Below are 21,309 nucleotides of genomic sequence, written 5' to 3'. Positions count from 1 at the left end.
ACCTGCTGAGCTGAGAAGAACGCTGAAGTCCGTCCCCCTCTGTGATTCTCCGCTTTCATTATTGACCTCTTTTTCAATATCTTGATATCGATCCCAGTTAGAGACTATCTTTCTTTTAGAATAATTTCCCTGTTCCTCATTCTCTTCTCCATAGGTCTCTGCATCACTGTCATCTTCAACCTGCAATCATTAGAGACAAATCAATACACAAGCAGTGGAAATTTCGACCTCAGCAGCCTTAGCAGTAAAGTAAAACCAAACAACAACAACAAAAAAAATAGTACACCGGTATCACGATGAAGAGCACATTGGTAGACCAAGCTCTCTGAGGATAATAAATAGTATTTCAAAAGGACCCCATTATATCAGAATGTACTTTCAGGACAAGCTTTTCCTTTAGTTTTGCTGAGGAAATTTGGCAAGTTCCTGCCAAAAAATCTGTGTAACTGATAGGGCTAACATCTACCCCAGTGTACGCTTTTTCAATAGCTGTTTCAGCTCATTGAAACAATCAAGGCTATATGAATCTTAAACTTAGAGGACTTTAGGATACAAATCAACGATTTTCAGGGGCACTTGGGTGGCCCAGTCAGTTGAGCATCTGTCTTCAGCTCAGGTCATGATCTCAGGGTCCTGGGATGGAGCCCCACATCCAACTCCCTGCTCAGCGGGGAGTTTGCTTTCCTCCCCACCATTCATGCTCTCTCTCTCACTCTCTAATAAAATCTTGAAAAAAAGAAAAAAAAATCAACCATTTCAAAGCCTATCTACTCCCAGAAATCGGCACCACATAAATACCTCAGAAACAACCTGCACTATCTGACCTATATAAGTTTACATGTAAAATGACCACGGTTGCTTGGAATTGGTAATGATTAAGGGTTTTGCCAGCTGGTGCAATGGGATCTTTTAGTTATGGAAAAGAAGTTAATCCTTTTTTTAAAAAAAGATTTTATTTATTTATTAGACAGAAATCACAAGTAGGCAGAGAGGCAAGCAGAGAGAGAGAAGAAGCAGGCTCCCTGCTGAGAGCCTGATGTGGCTCAATCCCAGGACCCTAAGATCATGACCTGAGCTAAAGGCAGAGGCTTTAACCCACTGAGCCACCCAGGCACCCCTGAAGTTAATCCTTTTTATGCCCAAGAATGTGGCTTGAGAAAACTGAACTGCTACATAAGAAACTGAGGCATAAGTATATTATTTAAAGTAATTAAAGATAAATAAGCAAATAAAATACATAAAATATTATAAGGAGGAAGAGGTGGGAGAGAAGAGAGAACAGTTATGGAAGTTCAATCCTCATATTTCATTTCTGGAAGACAATAGGCTAAATATTGATTTGATACATTCCAAAAAATAAAGTCACTGGAAATAAATCATTTCTAGATGTTGCACAAAAATTTGCTATACAGCTAATTTTTTTCAATTTTAAGGATTAGTTTTTAAAAGTAAGTATTTTGAAAGTTTAAAAAAAGAAATCAACCATTTCAATTTACAGATTTTATAAACACGGTAAGTCTTTTAAGTTTTAAATAGAACTCTGCTCAGATGCATTCAAGAGCACAGCTTCCAATCTTGGGTATTAAAAAAGAGCATGCAGAAAAATGCAGAAGGTGAAAAATTATAAAAGATAAAGGGTCTAGTTTCCTCAATAAATAATTTGCAAGAAGAAAAACCACTGGGGGAGAAGAGAGAAACCTATAGATTGAAAGACCTTACTGGTTACATAACCATTTGTAATGTCAGCGACTTGCCTGAAATCGAATTCAGACAATATAACTACAGATAAAAATCACTTATGAGATAATCAGAGAAAGGTGAATGACTGGATATTTGATTATATTGAAGAAATACTATTATTTCACATGTTTATTGTTTGGTGTGATACTATATCATGATTTTTTTAAATCTTCTTATTTTTTTGGAATAAATACCAAACCACTTATGAATGAAAAGATAGAACATGTGGGATTTCCTTCAAAATAGTGGGTGGAGAGGAAATAAACCAAGCATAATTGATAATCATATTATTCTATTTACTTTTCTATGTATTTGAAAATTTCCATAATAAAAAATTAAATCTCAAAAAGGAAGATGCATGTAGAATCTAAAGAAATGGTTCAAAGAAGTATCTTAAAGATTATAAAATCTTTATCAAGAGAAAAACTTGGGGCGCTTGGGTGGCTCAGTGGGTTAAGCCTCTGCCTTCAGCTCAGGTCATGATCTCAGGGTCCTGGGATCGAGCCCACATCAGGCTCTCTGCTCGGCAGGGAGCTTCCTTCTCCCTCTCTCTCTACCTGCCTCTCTGCCTACTTGTAATCTCTCTCTCTGTGCCAAATAAATAAACAAAATCTTTTTTAAAAATTTAAAATTAAAATTAAAAAAATAAAAAGAGAAAAACTTGTGAAATATACTACAACAACCCATCTATAAAAGGACATGTTAGTCTAGACTTTACAAAAAAAAAAAAAAAAAGTTTCTATTACCACAAAAATGGGACATGTGCATTTGAGAAATTGAGAGGACAAGTAAAGAAATAAAAACCCCACATTCCCATCCCTTGAGAGTAGGAGCACCACCATTAACGTCTTAGAAAGAGATCTGCTAGTATATGCACTATCTCTATATTTACATAGACTTTTTTTATAACAAGAATTTTTTCATCAAAATTCTGCATCTCTCCATCTCAGTTAATGGCATTTCGTATAACTATCTGGACTATTTCCAAATTTGCCTGGCCCCAAAAATTTCCTTTAGAGCTGGTTTTATCCAAGCCAGTATTCTATTCAAGGTCATGCCCTGTAGTTCACTGTTTGTCCCTAAGTCCCTTTGAACCTAGCACAGTCTCTATTTTTAGGACATTGATTTACTGAAGAGATCAGTACAGGTAGAGTGCAGAAGGATCCATCTTCTGTCTGGCTGCTTCCTGGTGGTGCTTATTCATAAGAAATAGTGGATTAAAATATATATATATCTAAAAATCTGAATGCCCAATGGAGTCAAGTTAAATATTTTTTGGCTAAAAAATATTGGTTGAGAAGGTGAAAAATTATAAAAGATAATTTTTTTTTATCTTTGTGACTTCATACATGATCTGTTGTTTAAATAATAAATACCCACAACATTCTGAAGAAAATAGCTTCCTAACTGATGTGGAACTGGGGGGACAGAAGTAGAGCTGAAAATCCTAGCAGTGTTCAATCTGAGAAAATCCAATATTCCTTTGTTGGCCCACTGGGTAAACACAGTTCAGAGACTTCTCCAGTTAGCACAAAATTTCTTAACATTGTTGTAACACCTGGTAAAAATGTGGCCTGGGCAGAGTGATCAGCTTGATGTGGAAAAGGATGATGGTCTGAAACACCTGAGGAGCTACTAACAGTGAAACAAGCACCAACATAGGAGGCAGTGGACCCGGGAAGAATGGATGGCCCTGCCCTCACCATCATGTAATATTTACTAAGTGTTCATGATGGGCTGGGCCTCACACCACTGAATGACCCACTAATCCCCAACCTAGAAGAATCACTGAAAAATGATCTCATTACCCCCACACAACTGCAGAGATGAGAAGAGCGGCCATGAGCCCCTCTAACAAGAGGGTGTAAAAAATAATCAAGTGTAGAAGACACTTGATGTAAATTAGAGAAAGGGGGGGTCTTAAAAACTCCTGGAGATTTTACATGTGGCTCATTTTGCAAAGATCTGGGAAAAAATGCGCAAAATCCCCAAATAGAAAGAATAGAACAAATGAGGTAAATATTAAAGAAAGCTATGTGAAAACCACAAAGGCATCACTATTATGTTAACAACATCATTAAAATATTAGTATGCTAATTTTGCATACTGAAAAATATAATACACTGATGGAAGAAGTTGAAGAAGATACAAACGCAAAGACAGCTGCACTCACAGATTAAAAGAATGTTGTTAAAGGGCGCCTGCGTGGCTGAGTCAATTAACCAACTGACTCTTGATTTCAGCTCAGATCCTGACCTCAGGGTCATGAGATCGATCCCTGCATCAGGTTCTGTTCTAACCTGGAACCTGCTTAAGATTACTCTCCCTCCCATTCGTGTTTTTTCTCCCTCTCACTCTATCTTTCTCCAAAAATATATATATTGTTAAAATATCTACAACTAGGGGCTCGGTTGGTTAAGTGTCTGCCTTGGTACAGGTCATGATCCTGGGGCAGAGCCCCACACGAAGCCTGCTTCTCCATCTCCCTCTGTGCCTCCCCCTTTCCCCACTCATGCAAATGCTTGTGTGTGTACTCTCTCGTAAGTAAAATATTTTTTAAAAACCTATTACCTCAAAGCAATCTACAAATTCAATGCAATCCCTACCAAAATTCCAATGGCATTTTCCACAGGGAAAAAAACCAACTTAAAAATTTGTATGGAGCCACAAAAGACCCTGCAAAGCCAAAGCAAGCTTAAGAAAGAACAACAAAGCTAGAAGTACCATGCCTCCTGACAGCAAATTATATTACAAAGCTATAGTAATCAAAACTGTATGGCAATGGCATAAAAATAGACACATCAATGCAACAGAACAAACAGCCCTGAAATAAACCCACACATTTAGGTTCAATTAGGACAAAGGGTACACCATGGGGAGAGGACAGTCTTTTCAATAAGTGGCACTAGGAAACTGGACAGCCACTTGGAAAAGAATGAAACTAGACCACTATCTCACAACATACACAAAAATTAACTCAAAATGGATTAAACACTTGAGTGTAATACCTGAAACCATAAAAATTCTAGTGGAAAAACGTAGGGGGTAAGCTCCTTGACATTAGCCTTGGCAATTTTTTGGATTTGACAGCAAAGCAAAGGCAATGAAACAAAAATAATAAACCAGTGAGACTACAGGTCCTGAGTCATGTACAGAACTGTTGAATCACTGTACTGCACACCTGAAACTAATATAACAGTATGTTAACCATACTGGAATTAAAATAAAAAAGTTAATTTTTAAAAATGAAAAGGCAACTTCTAGGAGAAAATATTAGCAAAATCATATTAGCAAATCATATCTGATACAGCCCCTCTTCCCATAATGGATTTTAAAAAGCAATTTAAAACAATATGTGCATAATTCTATTTTCATATGTTATGGGCCCAGCAAAACATTTGCCAATAACAGCACAAAGGAGGTGGGTGTGCACTGAACTGCCCTGCACTAAGGGAAGGACTCAGTACAGGAACTCAAACACAAACACACAAACAAAACTAGGAATAGGAAATAAGAAGGCTAGGATAATAAAAGCAATAAACATATGTTTATTCTTCTTTCCTCTCTCATTCTTTGAAAGATAAAATTATATAAGGTAATAATGGTAACCCTGTATTATTGGCTCTTGTAACCTCTAGATGTAATCTGTGTAACGACAATACCACAAAGAGGGGCATGGGGAATAGAGCTATGAGCAATGTCCCTGTACCTCACTAAGCTAGCACAGATCTGAAGCAGATTCTGCTAAGTTAAAATGTATATAGTAGGACCCCAGAGCAAGCACTAAGGAAATGACTAAAAAAAAACAAAAACAAAACAATTAAAGGAATTTAAATGTTACATTAAAAATATGTATGCAAAAGAAACCGCAAAGGAGGAACAGAGGAACTGAATCTACATGAGACATACGGGAAACAAAAAATAAGGCCCAGACATAAATATCCAACCGTGTCAATGGCAACATTATATGTGAATAGATTCAACAATCCAGTCAAAAGGCAGAGACTAGCGAAATGGAGGTTTTTAGATCCAACTATATACAGTCTATAGGAGACACATTCAAAGAAAAATATTATAATAAAGTCCTGAAAGGCAAAAGCCACTGTATGTAAAGAGTTCGTAAAAAAGAGCCAGAGTGCCTAGGCAAGTATCAGACAAAATGACCTTCAAAGCAAAAATTATTATGAAACAAAGAAGGACATTACACAGTGATAAAAGGGTCGGTTTAGCATGAAGATGTGACGACTACAACGTACGCTTTCCAATAATCAAGTCCCACAATATATGCAGCAAACACTGACCTAACTGAAGGGGGGGATTGTTCAACAGTAGTAGATGGTGTGTCAGCACCACGCCTTCAGTGATGGAGACCAACTAGACAACAGCTACCACAGGCACCACAGAACCAATAAAAAGATTTGCTCACCACAGCCATACTGTTATTTAATCTACAATAGTAATTTACATGAAATTACAAACCGCTTAATTTAACTGGCCAGTCTATGAACAGTATACTTGGGCAACAGTGTTTTTTAAACCTCCTCTTACCTTTTCTTTCAAAAGAGCAACCATCTGCCAAGAGAGTATTTAAAGATTATCTTTATCCTGAAGAGCCCTCAGATAAGCCAATAAAACTTGGGAAGTTACTAGTAGCACCTAACAACTAAATAAGAGCCTATGTAAAGCCTTTAATACTCAAAAACCTAACTTTTCAAGGTCCTTGTTTACTTTCTGCTGGAGTAGAGGGGCGTGGACATGGGTCTTCCGGCTTTGAACCTAACTAACACGGAGGTCGGAAAACAGTCAATCTCACATATTTCAACAACCTCCTGTGTTCCTCACAAAATGTAGTTGCACCATAAATGGGACAGGTGGGACAGAAATTTAGGCAAGAGGACGCATTTAAGGAAACCTTCCAACAGAAAGTCACTGGGAACTAATTTCAGTAATTAGGTAATAATGTCAAATATTATCCAACCCAAAGTGTTAAAATGTGTGAAATTGGAAAATTATATTAATTCACCTTCACCTTAATATTTTTTAAAATTTTTTATTTATTTTTCTTTGTTAACAAGCTTTAAGATAGATCCTTACTTAACAGTCTAATTGTCAACTTTTATATTTGTAACCCTAATCAGGATTTTTATTAGTAGCAGCTGACAATGCACTACTTTAAAAAATTTTTTAATTATAGAAAAAATTCTAAACCATCATAATTAAAGAGTTCAATGACAGCTTTTGGTATTAGAAAAGTGTGCTAGCCCTGCACCCCAATGTTTCTAGCAGCAAAGCCAACAATAGCCAAACTATGGAAAGAGTCCAGATGTCCATCAACAGGTGACAAGTGAATGGATAAAGAAGATGTGGTATATATATAAAATGGAATATTATACAGCCATCCAAAAAATGAAATTTTGGCATTTGCAATGACATGGATAGAACTAGAGGGTATTGTGCTAAGTGAAATAAGTCAGTCGAAGAAAGACATTGTCGTATGATCTCGCTGATATGTGGAATTTAAGAAACAAGGCAGAGGATCACAGAGAAAAAGAGGAAAAAATAAAACAAGATGAAACCAGAGAGGGAAACAAACCGTAAGAGACTCTTAATCATGGGAAACAAACCGAGGGTTGTTCAACAGGAGACGGTGGAGGGATGGGGTAACAGTGATGGACACTAAGGAGGGCACGTGATGTAAGGAGCACTGGGGCTTATATAAGACTGATGAATCACAGACCCATACCTCTGAAACCAGTAATACATTATAATTTTTTTAAAAAAAAGTATGCTAGCAAAAATAATTTTTATGCAGCATTTCAAGAAGCTAAATTTCTATTAAAAATTGAAGGGGTACCTGGGTGGCTCAGGTTAAAGAGGCTTTAACCCAAGCCTCTGCCTTCGGCTCAGGTCATGATCCCAGGGTCCTGGGATCAAGCCCGACATCAGGCTCTCTGCTCAGTGGGGAGCCTGCTCTCTCCTCTCTCTCTGCCTGCTTGTGATCTCTGTCAAATAAATTTTAAAAATAATTGAATGAATATATTTACATATACACTATATACCTAATGTACAGGTCAACTAATAAGGAGGTTTCCATTTGCCATTGTGTATTAAGTAAAATATACATTAGAAGATAAGCACCTTTGAAATGCAATACATGGCATATATAGCTACATTATCTACTGAGCCCAGAACAATGTACACAGTATTTGAGCTGCAAAATACTTTAGCCAGCAGGAATGGGAAGAAAGTGGTCCAAATTATCCTCAAATTCAGATGTTTCTCTAGAAGAGAATTATCTACATCTTCTTTTCTTGTCCCTCCTTCTGATCGGTATATAGGAAAGAGGGGACAGAGAAAATGGTACCCCAGTCCTCAAAGTGGCTGCTCAATGACACTTCTGCCAGAGCTCTTCACTCATTCCCAGTCCTCATCTTTCTTTCTTTCTTTTTTTTTTTTTTTTTTTAGTTTATTTAATACTCTACATCAAACGTGAGGCTTGAACTCAGGACCCAAGATCAAGAATCACATGCTCTACCAATTGAACCAGCCAGGAGCCCCTCCAGTCCTTATCTTTCTTTCTCCAAGTCCTTTTATCTTTCTCATCTGTGTTATTTTGTTATTGAGAGTTGGCTAAAAAGAGAAGGCACTGAAAGGTAATTACCATTGGCTAGCAGTCTATACAGGAACTAGCGTATGAGATATCTTATTGTAAAGACCTTAAGAATTATTACATCTTAAGAGTTTATGCTTCCATAATTAAGGGTAGTTTGGAAATCAGACTTTAGTAATTTCATAGGACTAAATGATGATTTCACACTACACTTTGTGGAACTCCTTTTAGGAGGTCCTTGTGCAAAAGAGGGGTAAGTGGCCATAGAATCAGTCTCATTTTATCTGCTTTACAACGTGAACTTCATGTAAGAATTCAGGCTAAAAAAGGTTGTGTGTGTGTGTGTTTAAGATTTATATGAGGTGTGGAGGGGGAGAGGTAGACAGAGAAAAATCCCAGCAGACTCCCCACTGAGCCCAACACAGGGTTGATCAGACAACCCTGAGATCATGACCTAAGCTGAAACCAAGAGTCCAAGAGCCTCCCAGGCACCTCCAGACTAAAAAAAGTTTTTAAAAACTACTAAATTAGGGCCGCCTGGGTGGCTCAGTCAGTTAAGCCTCTGCTTTCAGATCAGGTCATGATCTCAGGGTCCTGGGATCGCATCAATCGAGGCACTGGGCTCCCTACTCAGCAGGGAGCCTGCTTCTCCCTCTCCTGCTGCTCCCTCTGCCTGTACACTTGCTCTCTCTCCCTCCCTACCTCCCTCTCTCTGTCAAATAAATAAATAAAATATTTTTTTAAAAACTACCAAATTAATCAAATTTGCAAGTCCCAACCTCCAGGGAAAATTCTATGAATTAGGTTAACGTCAACAATTTTTCGAGTAAAGGCACTAAGTGGAACTATAAAGACCATCTGCTTCTTGGTGTGGTTCTGATGTAGAAAAAGTCAGCATTTTGCTTTGTGAATCCACTGACACACACAATAGAGACACACACAATACGGACTGCAAGCAAAAACTTTTCTTAGCTCATCATTTAATTAAAGATTTTATATATTCAAAAATATCAACCTTAATAGGAGGGCTGCATGTAGATACTGAGCATATTCCTGGGCAAGCTCAGTATACACCCCTCACTCACCTTGACCACAGCTGCCAACAGGTCACTTTCTCCTAAGGAGGCAGGTGATGGGTCATGTGCTCGTGCCTTTACTTCCTCTTCCCTAGGGTTGCCATGCATGGCCTTAGCGGCCAGATTTCCTTTCACGGCCACAGTTAAATTTCCACTCCTTTTATCCACCAGCACAGGACTGGTTTCCTTGGTTACTGAGGTTTTAATATCATCACCTTCCACTTTCCAGAAAACTCACAGACCATGAAATAGCTGGGGTTTTTTTTGTTTGTTTGTTTGTTTGTTTGTTTTAATCTAGCCAACTTTAAGACACTCCCCCAACTCTCAAGTCAACAGCAGGAGAGAAGTTAATTAACAGGGAAACAATTACTGAACTAGAAGGAACACTCTGCCCTCAGGTGAGGTCATGTGGAAATAGAGGGGCCAGTCGACCCTATGGCTGAAGCCGGGATGAGGTCTCCTACCCAAATTAACCATATCACATCCTTCCTAAGAACAGACTTCCACGGGGCGCCTGGGTGGCTCAGTGGGTTAAGCCGCTGCCTTCGGCTCAGGTCATGATCTCAGGGTCCTGGGATCGAGCCCCACATCGGGCTCTCTGCTCAGCAGGGAGCCTGCTTCCTTCTCTCTCTCTCTCTGCCTGCCTCTCAGTGTACTTGTAATTTCTCTCTGTCAAATAAATAAATAAAATCTTTAAAAAAATTTTTAAAAATTAAAAAAAAAAGAACAGACTTCCAATTCCTTAAACATTACTCTCTGTTCTACATTTCTTAAATGCCCCACAACCTCTTTGAGTTGTTATAATTAAAATGAACTCACGAGGAGTGACGAAGCCATTGCCACTGCCTCTGCACCACAAATTCTGAAAATAAAATTAAGATTAAAAAGCACCTGTATTTTTAGTTCCTTCTCCGGACACATTCCTTTCTTTAAATATAACTTCAAATGACACTTATCTTCCATCTGTCTGTCCTACAGTATATCTGAATAGGGCTGCTTTTGTTCCTTGCAAACATTCCAACACTACTGCCAACATTCCTCCAACAACTAATTTTTTTAAAGATTTTTTTCATTTATGTATTTGACAGAGAGAGAAAGAAAGAGGGAGAGTGTAAACAGGAGGCGTGCAGGCAGAAGGAAAAGCAGACTCCCCGCTGAGCAGGGAGCCTAACTTGGGACTCCATCCCAGAACCCTGAGATCATGACCGGAACTAAAGCAGATGTTTAAATAGCTGAGCCACCCAGGCATCCCTCAACAACTATTTAAGTAGTTAAGGGGTGACAGTCACCAGTTCAGGCACTGAGAGTAGAAAAATCAGATAAGGCCTTGTGCCTCAAGAACACAGAGTCCTATGAAGAAATGAGAGAAGCAAACATATACTTAAAGAAGCGCCATATGTGTGCATGTGCATTCCTAAGATGTTATAGGAACACCGAAATAGCACCAGCAATGGAGGAAAGAGAGATGGAAGAGAGCTTCAGGCCTAGCCTTGTGAGCCAGAGAAAATAAGGAGGAAGGCATTTCAGGTTGAGGGAACCATATAATTCAGCTCCAGCTGAATTTAGCTGTGGGCATGTGGCCTGAGAGGAATCCAATGAAATCAGCACCTGCTATCTCCCGCTGGAAAGCAGTTCCCAGGTTCCAAGAGATTTAGCAAAGAAGATGCTTGTAACCAAGGGATAACAGCTGTTCAAAACAAAACCCAGGGAGGTCAATGGGAAGATGTAACAGTAGCGGCATGGTTTTTTAGCCTAATGCCCCACAGAAACCACACAGAGCCAGTAGGATAGCATGATCAAAACTCCATGGAACACTTCCATTCGAACCTGGTAGTAAGCTCTCTCCGCAAAGCCCCAAGCATGGGCTGGAAGGAGCAAGTCAACAGCCACAAGTCCTGCATGGTACCTGTGCCTGAGAGAGGAAGCAGGGGGAGCCACGGGGAGTCAGGGGGACGTCTGACAGACCTGAGCACCCCCAAACAAACAGGCACTCATGAGGAAGTGTGCAGACCCACTGACAACAGCAGCCGGCAATGTCGGGTCTTAGGCACACTGATAGCTGTGGGGTACAAGAAAGTTCACAGAAAAGCCTGAAGAGGCCAAGTCAGTCTGGGCCCCATGAGCTCTCGGCAACAACTGGCAAAGCTTCTCGCAGGATCCAGCTCCACTCTGAAGAGAAATCACCGCGGGTAGAATCCAAAGCTAGCGGAACAGAGTCTAGTATCGTTTTTCAGTAACGACCCACAGGGCTCCTGGCTCCATCCTTTTCCTTCTCCGGGTTCCTATCTTGTCCTCACCGATGTGGTTTTGTTTCAGAGAGTTTGATAAAAACAAGAGGCGTGAGAAAGTCATTCCCATTGGTTAGCAGAATCACGGACCTGGGCCAGAACCACTCTTCTGTCCATTCCCAGCTCCTCAGATGCCTCCACGCTCAGCATGGAGTTTGCTTGGAAGATGCCCTCTCTCTGCCCCTCCCCCCACTCAACAACTTGCTTTCTCTCTCTCTCTCAAATAAATAAATAAATCCCCCCCCCCCCAAAAAAGTCCTTTCTCACCAGCTATTTTGGGACATTTTTCGCTTAAGATTTTTTCCTGCAAAGTTTCTGTTGCCATGTAGTTACCAATTTTAATAAGATGTCATCATCAAGATAAGTGATTTCAGTAAGCCTTATTCAGAAATTCTAAAAGGACTGTTCTTCGGACTGAACCAGCTAGTGTCCCTAGGGTCAATAGAGTCTTGATTTTTTTTTTTTTTAATGAAATCATCTAGCCTTCTCCAAGCCTCAAAATAGGCTTTTCCAGTAGACAATATGCTCTTCTACCTTTAGAATAGAACTTCTTACTGACACCTTTGCAAGCTTGCTCTACGATACCAACCCGTGGAGGCAAATTGAAAATTTGGTTAAAACAATCATTTGGTTTAAGCCCCAAAGCTTTAGAGATGAGATGAGGTTCAGAAAAGGACTTGCCCAAGGTCTCACTTCACAGCAGAAGCAGAATGACAACCTGCCTAGAATGCAACCCGGTGCTTTTGCCAACATGTCTCTTGACAGAGCAAAATCTTAGTAAAACAAGTCATTCTCTCTAACGTGTTAAGGCTCTTCATTTCTAAAGTCTTTATGAAGGTTCTATTCAAAACTCCTGACCACCAGCAGAAAAAAATGACACTTTTTAAATGGCAAAAGAAGTATAGCAAGCCAGACTGAGGATTCAAAAATCATCCTTTGATGTGTGAAGCCACTTTCCTTACATCAATGACACTATCTTGATCTTTCAAAACTCATTCTTGTTCAAAGACCTTATTTAATTTCAAGGAAGTCCTGGAAGATAGGTTAGGATCTTACACATAATTATATATACAAAGATGAAATACTGTTGAAATAGGTCACATACCCACTCCAAACACTTAGCATCTACACAAGAGAGCAAATCTGACACAAAAGCCTATTCAACTTCAAACCATTTGGTCATTTAAAACAGCAAGGTTCACAGTGTGAAGAAAGGGCTCGATAGTAAGAAGTCACTTATGTTAAAAGCAATAAATATGACCAGAGATGGGGAGGAGAGGGCCACACATAATCAGTAACAATAGAGAAAAGAAACACAATTTGAAAAGACTTAAGCTTTTCCAAAAAGTGCAGAAAGTACTTCAGAACAAGATGAAAACAGAAGATGATGTCAACGGGTGACAAACTGGTAAAATGTAAAAGAAAAAAAAAGGAACTGTACAAAACAGGTGTGATCTAAATCTATGCTTAATTAAAAGATCAATGCCATCATCTGGCAGAAAACCCTTCTCCCACCACCTCACAATTCAGTCAAATGGACTGCCAACCTCACTGCACCTTCATTCCTGATGGATCAAAGCTACAGACATGCAGCTCGAAATCTGCATGCCTTCAGGAAAGCTCCACATGTGCATTATTCAGGTCCCTCGGCTGAATGTTGGTCTTCTCTCTCCTTGTGAGGAAAAGCAAGATTAACTAACCAGGTCAAATTTCAGGAGATGCAAGACCCACTCTCCACACAACTTTTTCGTTGTCCTGTCTTTAGTCAGGGGCCAAACTCAAGGCCCAACGAGTACAAGCTGTTTGATTTGCCAGTTCACACTAGAGAACAATGGACCTACCAGAACTTTCTCCCTTCTAAGCACCTACCTCATGAGGGACAGCCCACGGACACAGAACATGACAAGGAAGGACTCCGCTAGACCAACCATCTGTCAAGTCTTTCTCTGTGCACCTGGTTTACCGGACACCCCTGAAACAGGTCCTGTGCTTCCCCCTTCCCTAGCCTTCTACCAGTCGACATGCCTCTGTGGAACTTATCCTCCTCTTCAGCTCCTCCCTGGTGAATAGAGTTGTATGCAATGCCTAACATTCCTCTTCTGTGGGCTGGCTGAATTTTTCTGGGTGTTGAAATATTTGCTTTATCTTCAAGAGCACCTGCACAGGACAACATGAACACGAAGAGAAAAGGACGGATGCACTTGCAGCGCTCATGCCACCGACTCCCTTCAACTGAAGCCAATAGCAATCAATGACAGCTCCTGCAAAAATTGTATTTAGAGACTTCATGAGCAAATATTTTGTAGAAGGAATAAGGTGGCACTGTTTAGAATGAAGAGGAGTGCACGTATGACACTTAAAACCTACTTCTGCTGGGGCGCCTGGGTGGCTCAGTGGGTTAAAGCCTCTGCCTTCGGCTCAGGTCATGGCCCCGGAGTCCTGGGATCAAGCTCCCTATCGGGCTCTCTGCTCAGCGGGGAGCCTGCTTCCTCCTCTCTCTCTGTCCGCCTCTCTGCCTACTTGTGATCTCTGCCAAATAAATAAATAAAAATATTAAAAAAACAACTACCTCTGCCACACCATGCCTGACATGTGAAAGGCGCTTGGCTGGCGTGCACTTCTTTCCTGGCTAAACTGTGTTCTCTCATTCCTCAGGCATCGGCTGAATGACATTCTTAGCTACACGCTAGCAAAAACCCCTTCCCTCTGATCCCCACTACTTTAGCCAATAAGGAGAAACAAGAAAAAGAAAATGCACTTTTCAGAGGCAGACAGATTCGACAGACAATTTCCCCTATGAAAGGACAGAATACTATAATCTGCATTTCCCTTCTGCAGCTCTTTTCAAGTGTGACCTTTAGGAAGCTCTTCCAACATTGGGGAGGCCAAAATTTTAATTAAAAGAAAGGGCAGCAAAGACGCCTAAGCAAGGGAGAAAGCTTTTTACCTTGCATTAGAGAAAGGTGGATTTTCTCAAAGCTCCCATTCGAGAGGACAAAATGCAAATCCCAGGATTGATGGATTATATCGAACACACAAGCTAAGGGCCTTGAAGCTGGACGACAATGCAGTGTACCTAAATAACCACAGGTTGGGAGAATTCCCCTGGGTTTGGCAATACTAACATCACCCGTGCCTTATCTTTTGTCCAAGCGTTAAACCATTTACCGCTCTTCATAGAAACTTAAAGCAACACTTCATTCCACCTTCTCAAGATCCCCAACAACAACGTCTAAGTACTCTTTTATGAAAGAGGCACAAATTAAAATCAGGTATTGCTTTCTTCCAACAAGGAGGCCTGCAGATTGGAAATCATAATCAAAACCCTCAACAGGAATAAACGTGAAAAAGCTAAAGCCCATTAGGACACAAGCTCTAGCTGTGGCAGAATAAAAATGCTGTATATTTCTGTGACACACTTAGCACATCTGCCTCCAAAGAGCACCCCCAGTGGGATTTCTGCGGAGGCAACATTGACTAGAGTGAAGTAATTTGAAATTCAGAGCCCTTTCCTGAGAGTAAGACAGTGTCATTACCACAATTTTGACAAGGAGAGAAGAAAAGAAACTGTCTGGAGCGTGAGAGATCATTAAGATAGTTCTGAAGGGGCGAGGTCTCAGAGACAATCCCAAAGAATAAAAGGGACAGGAAGAGGACCTTGGGAAACAGAGGGTCTGTCCTGAAGAAAACGTCAGTCACCAGCCAGATAAACCTTGCTTCCTTCTACACAACCCCAAGACCAGACTTCAGGCTTTCGCCCAGCAATTCGGTATATTAAGGGGTAAAAAAAAAAGAGAGAGAGAGAGAGTGGAAGGGAAACTCATTTTATTTTTCTATCTAATGGTCCCAAAGCCACTCACAAAGCAAGAGCAAGATTCTACAAGAACAGAGTCTGAGCCACAGCAGTAGATTCTGTGAGCTCAGGGCACATCTTTCTTGAAAAAAAGCAATCACAGATTTACAACTGCCTAACAGACAAGTTCTTTTCTTTCACCACCAAGGAGGGCTGAGAACCTAACATCCTCACTGACAGTATTTCCAGTAATAAATGATAGTCCTTTCGGTCTGGAAAACGTGCCCTTTCAGGATCCGATGAAAATTATAATCAGATGGCTCTCCAATAATTATTCCCTTTTTTTCCCCATTTACACAGGGTAAAATACAAAGTTATAGGAGTTTAGACAAATGTAATCACATAAGCACCACCATTGTCAAGATACAGAACAGTCCCATCAGCCGCAAATTTCCCATCATGCTACCTCTCCAAGGCTTCTTTCACTTCAAGTACATTCATTGTAAATCCATCTTTGTTGTTTTGAACAACAGTGGTGCCTTGTATGGACGTACCACAGGAGTATCCCATGAGAGTATCCATTCACCATTCACCAATTACAGAACTGGGGCTGTTGCTTTTATCAAGGATTTAAAAAAAAAGAAGAAAAAAACCCACAGTAAGCACTGACAAATATAAGTTTTCATTTCGTTTGAGTAAATAATACCCAAGAGTGGAATTGCCACATCACATGATAAGGGTATGTTTAACTTGACAAGAAGCTGTTGGGATTTGCTACTGTCATTTTTGTACACCATTCTACTAGTCAGACAGCAATTTTTCTTGTGGTCTTAGTTTGCATTTCCCTAAGAACCAACGTTGCTGAGCATGTTGTTGCATTGGCCATCAATTTATCTTCTAGGTGAATTGTCTGTTTAAATCTTTTCCCCATTTTTTTAATGGATTGTTTCTTACTGGATTTCGAGAGTGTTACATATTTTCTGGAGACAAGTCCTTTGTTGGATATGTGACTTGAAAATATTTCTCCCAGCCCGTGATTTTTATTTAGTAGAATTTACTCCTTAGAGTAGTTTGAGGTTCACAGAAAAACTAAGCAGAAAGTGCAGAGATCACCTATACATACCCTCTGTGGCTTATCGTTTCATGGGGAAAAAAAAATTGATATGTTGGACTTTTCTTTTTCAGATCATGCTTTTGGTGTTATATCTAAGAGACTTTTGCCTAACCCAAGATCACAAATACTTTCTCCCATGTGGTCTCCTAAAAGAACAGTTACCCTTCCATTCATTTCAAGACAGTTTAGCTGATGGAGCAGTTATCATAACTGCTTTAAAGTCTGATAATCTCACTGTCTAGATCATCCTAGAGTTGGCATTTGTTGACTGTGCTGTCTCAAGAACTGGTCACATTTTCCTGTAATATTGTGAAATGTTAAATGCAGAATAACATCATAAATAATGAAGCTGTGTCAACTCTGGGTCCTGTTACAAATCCTCTTGAGAGCAATTAGGATATTGTTTGTTCCTTTTAATCAATCTGGTGAGGTTCAGACAGCAAGTTCTCCCTCCTCTTCTGTGGGCCATGGTTCCATGAGCACTCCAGTTCTCAAGGCTTTTGCTATACTGCTTTGGGTCCATCTCCCTCCACGTGCAGCTCAGGGGGAGTCCTAGCCTCAGGCCAGTGCATATACACAGGACCCCATTCCAGCTCTTTCCTCTCTAGGAGTCCCCCAATCTACTGGCCCAAAGGTAGAATTTCTCTTGGGAGTTCCAGCAGTCATGTGACTAGCTGGCATGTGCCCCTCATGGGGCAAAGCAGAGAGAGTAGAAACAGGAAGTTAAAACAGGCATCCTCTCACACTTTTTGGCCTGCAAGGGCCCCTTCCCCTTTGCCTGTACCCCTACCCAGAAAAACAGGATTTCGAAGGGCATTTGAGCTGCCAGCACCACCAGCCACTCTAGCTCTCCAAGGGGGTCTGACTCCGTGATTCAAAAGGAGGGAAACTCCCAACACACTGTCCAGCCTGCGTCTTCCCATTCTTCTGGGCAGAAAGACGGGATTTTTCTTGGATTTTAGCTCCCTCTGCACCAGAGCTGCAGCTCTGAGAGCCTGCGTTGGCTCACAGCCAGAAAAAAAAAAAAAAGAAAGAAAAACAAGGAGGAATATACACCATGGGTCTGCGACACAGGTGGCTTCTCCAGACTTGCACTCGCTTCCCAATTGCCGTCTTGACTTTTCTGAGTCCTTGGGTCATCCATCTGCTCAGTCTGTCATTGCAATCCACGGGAGAAACGGGCTCTGGGGGCCTGACTTCATCTTGGTCACGTCCTCTGGTGATTTTCCTGTTACGTGCTGAGGCAGCACCCCTCCTCCCACTTCACCTTCCAGCAGCTTCCACGGCTGAGCTGAGGCGCTAGCCCACCTCTCTCAACTTCCACTTGAGGGTATTGCCAACTTGGAGAAAACCCATCCTGGCTTCTCCTAAAGCCGGGATGTTGAGTGCACATTTTAAGCTCATCTTAGCTGTCACTATTGATGGCACACCCTTAAGAAAGACCGAGGGGGAAAAAAAAAAAAAATGACCTAACCTCTGGCACACGGTCCTGTTCTAGTCCCCACGCTCCAAAAGCCCCAGTCTCCCGCCTTCCCTCCCTGTCGCACCAGGCGACTCAGTCCCCGAGGCCGGGTGGGTGGTTAACTGTTCACTGCAAGCAGCTGCTCGTTAGGCATGTTGCAAGTGACTAAGAAAAACGAACCTACACGTGTTCAGGCTGTTAAGTGTGTGTTAGAGGCTTCTTTCTCTTTTTTTTTTTTTTTAAGATTTTATTTATTTATTTGACATAGAGAATGTAATCATAAGTAGGCAGAGAGGCAGGCAGAGAGAGAGGGGGCAGGCTCCCCGCTGAGCAGAGAGCCCAATGTGGGGCTCGATCTCAGGACCCTGAGATCATGACCCGAGCTGAAGGCAGAGGCCCAACCCACTGAGCCACCCAGGTGCCCCTAGAGGCTTCTTTCTTTAGCAGACATTTAAACCCATTCTGGCTCTTCTCATTGATGACTGCATCCAGACAGGAGCCCAGAGCATGGATTTAGTTTCAGATGTATGGGCAAACCTGCCCTCCCTTCACTGCCTCAAATTGTAATAGGAAAAGCATAAACCTGCTAACAGAAAAGGAATGTGAAGATTTCGAGAAAATTGGAAATGAGGTCATCTTAAACACAAAATCCACTATTTGGTCATACAACATATCTACAAAGAGCCTCTACTCTGCTGGGCACTGTTTCATGCTCATGGAATACAGGATTAGGCAAGACAGAATCCTGCCCTCATGGAGCCGTCAAACAACAATCAAATGAATGAATATATGATGTTATACAGATCCATAAAACACAGTTTTTTCAGGTTGTGACTAATACTATAAGGTAAAGTAGGGTAGGGGCTGGAGGACGGTGAGGGCAGGATTTGGTATAGAACAGTCAGGAAAATCTCTTCAGAGAGAACATTTAAGCAGAGAACCTGAGAGGATAAGGGAATAAACCATGCAAAGACTTGAGGATAGAAAGGCAGAATATTCCAGGCTGCTGGTGCATAGGCCCTCAGGAGAGAACAATCCTGCCACATTCAATGTGTCAGAAACAATGGCCAGCGCCATTATACTGGCTACACTGGATGGAACTTGGAAGAGAGAGAATAATGAGGCAGAAGAAGCAACAGGCATCAGACCATGAAGGGCTATACATGGCATGATAAGAAATGTGGGTCTTATCCTAGATGGAAAGGGAAAGCAGACCTGTAGAGACATGAAAAACGCAAGGTTTGGTCTAACCATCTTTCTCACTCTCCATCTCAACCACAAAAATTACTTTCAGATCCAGAGCTAAACATAAATATTCCAATCCACTTCATACTCAGTCTTAACAGCTCATGAAGTCAATACAAAGTCAAATAATGACTTTGAAGATGAATGAGGGGGTGCAATGATTGGTTGCAGTTGCTCGACCAATGTGGCTCCGTTGGTTGAGCAACTGCTTTTGACTCAGGTCATAACCCCAGGGTCCTGGGATGGAGCCCCACGTCAGGCTTCTTGCTTGGCAGGGAGCCTGCTTCTCCCTCTCCCTCTACCTGCTATTCTGCCTGCTTGTGCTCTCTCTCAGTGTTAAATTAAAAAAAAAAAAATTAAAATGAATTAAGCATTCATTAATCATTCATTCATTCCTTAATCCACCCCCAAAACAATACTTACACATATCATAAATACCCTCAAATGCCAAATTATCCCTTTCTACTAGAGAAAAAAAAATTGAAAGATTACATTTAGCTTTTGAACTTATATTTTTAATATAAAAATCTTCCAACACAGTACAATGAATCCCCAGGTACCCATAACTCAGCTTCCACAATTATGAATAATTTTCCAGTCTTGTTTTTATCTATCACCCTCTGCTTCCTCAAACACTCAAACACACACACACACACCACACTTTTTAGTGTATTTTTTTCCTGGAATATTTTTAAACAGATCTCTCACATCTATCATTTCACCCATAATATTTCATTAGGTTTCTCATATTAACCTTAAATATAAACACAACGCCTTTGCCATACCCAACAAAAGAAACAATAATCCCTTAATGTGTCCTGGTCCATGCTCAAATTTCCTCCTAACTGCTCAAATCTTTCCTTTTGTATTTGGTTTGTAAGAACAAGGATCCAAACAAGGCCAACATACTATACACGGCTAGTATGCCTCTATAAATCTCCTTTAACCTAGATTTGTCCTGCAGAATTTCCCACGTTTTGAACTTGACAGTTGCTTTTGTATGTTGTACTTTAACTTGTTCTTCTATCCCACTTATTTCTACAAACTAGCAACTCTAGTGACCTGGTTACAGGCCATTTAACACCCATTAGTGGTTACTGTTTAGATTAGTTCACTAAGTGGGGAAAAGTGGCAACTTTCTAATTCTATCATTTCTTTAGCATTAGGTGCAATATGTGTTTTTTCAAAAAAAAAAAAAAAAACTTTCATCATCAACTATTTGGTTATCCTAAAGTATATAGTTCATTCAGGAAAGGATAATTGCTAAATCTTTTTCCTTCCTTTATCAATGTTCAGAATTGTGCACTGTTACCTAGCAGCCTCCAAAGATAACCAATGGGGAGGGTGGTTAATGTCATTAAAAAGTCCTATTTGCTGCCATTCAATCTACTGCATTTCTTATTCGTTATTGATCCTCAAACAGTCCTATTCAGTGGAAGATCCAGGAACCTTTGATAGCATTCTTGCTTTCTGCCCCACACCTGGAATCAGCCTTTTCTCAAATATGCCTGGTTTTTTTAAAGTGGGAAATGCTATTTAGGAACTATAATCTGAGTGCTAAGAGTGTTCACTGTAACTGGGTTGTCTTTGTTTCCATGTTTTTTCAGTAGAAAACACATACTTAAAAAGATAAAGTCTAAGTTCATACAGATACTTCAAGTTTAAGAGCACATATTTTTTTACCTAATTGCTGCAATTTTTAGATGGGTTTTTCTTCTCTCTTACTCTGAAGATCTTAGTTGCTAAAACTTTAGTTTTAGCTTACTAACAACATTAATATAACTACCTATTTCCTTTACCTGCAATATATATTTAATATTTTCAACATAAGGATACCAATATCACTACTAAGAATACTGAATGCACTTTAAAAGTTCTCTTAAGTATATTTGTTCTTTGGATTTATCCAACTAGGGATACACAGACAATATACCACTTTAGAGTTACTGAAATAATTCTTCTCTGTTTGAGTGAGCCATAC

At 40.4% G+C, this 21,309-nt stretch overlaps 1 protein-coding gene across 1 annotated transcript in view; it reads right to left on the bottom strand.

The window, feature by feature from the left end:
• Positions 1-21,309, bottom strand: part of AVEN (apoptosis and caspase activation inhibitor) — a 179,450-nt gene that overhangs the window by 133,062 nt on the left and 25,079 nt on the right. The window contains exon 3 of the mRNA XM_059372110.1: positions 3-180. Within this exon, the coding sequence (XP_059228093.1) occupies positions 3-180 (178 nt within the window). The remainder of the gene's footprint in view (positions 1-2; positions 181-21,309) is intronic.

This window comes from Mustela nigripes, chromosome 13, assembly GCF_022355385.1.
Source record: "Mustela nigripes isolate SB6536 chromosome 13, MUSNIG.SB6536, whole genome shotgun sequence".
NCBI classification, from domain to species: domain Eukaryota; kingdom Metazoa; phylum Chordata; class Mammalia; order Carnivora; family Mustelidae; genus Mustela; species Mustela nigripes.
This window is presented reverse-complemented; position numbering and strand designations above follow the sequence as displayed.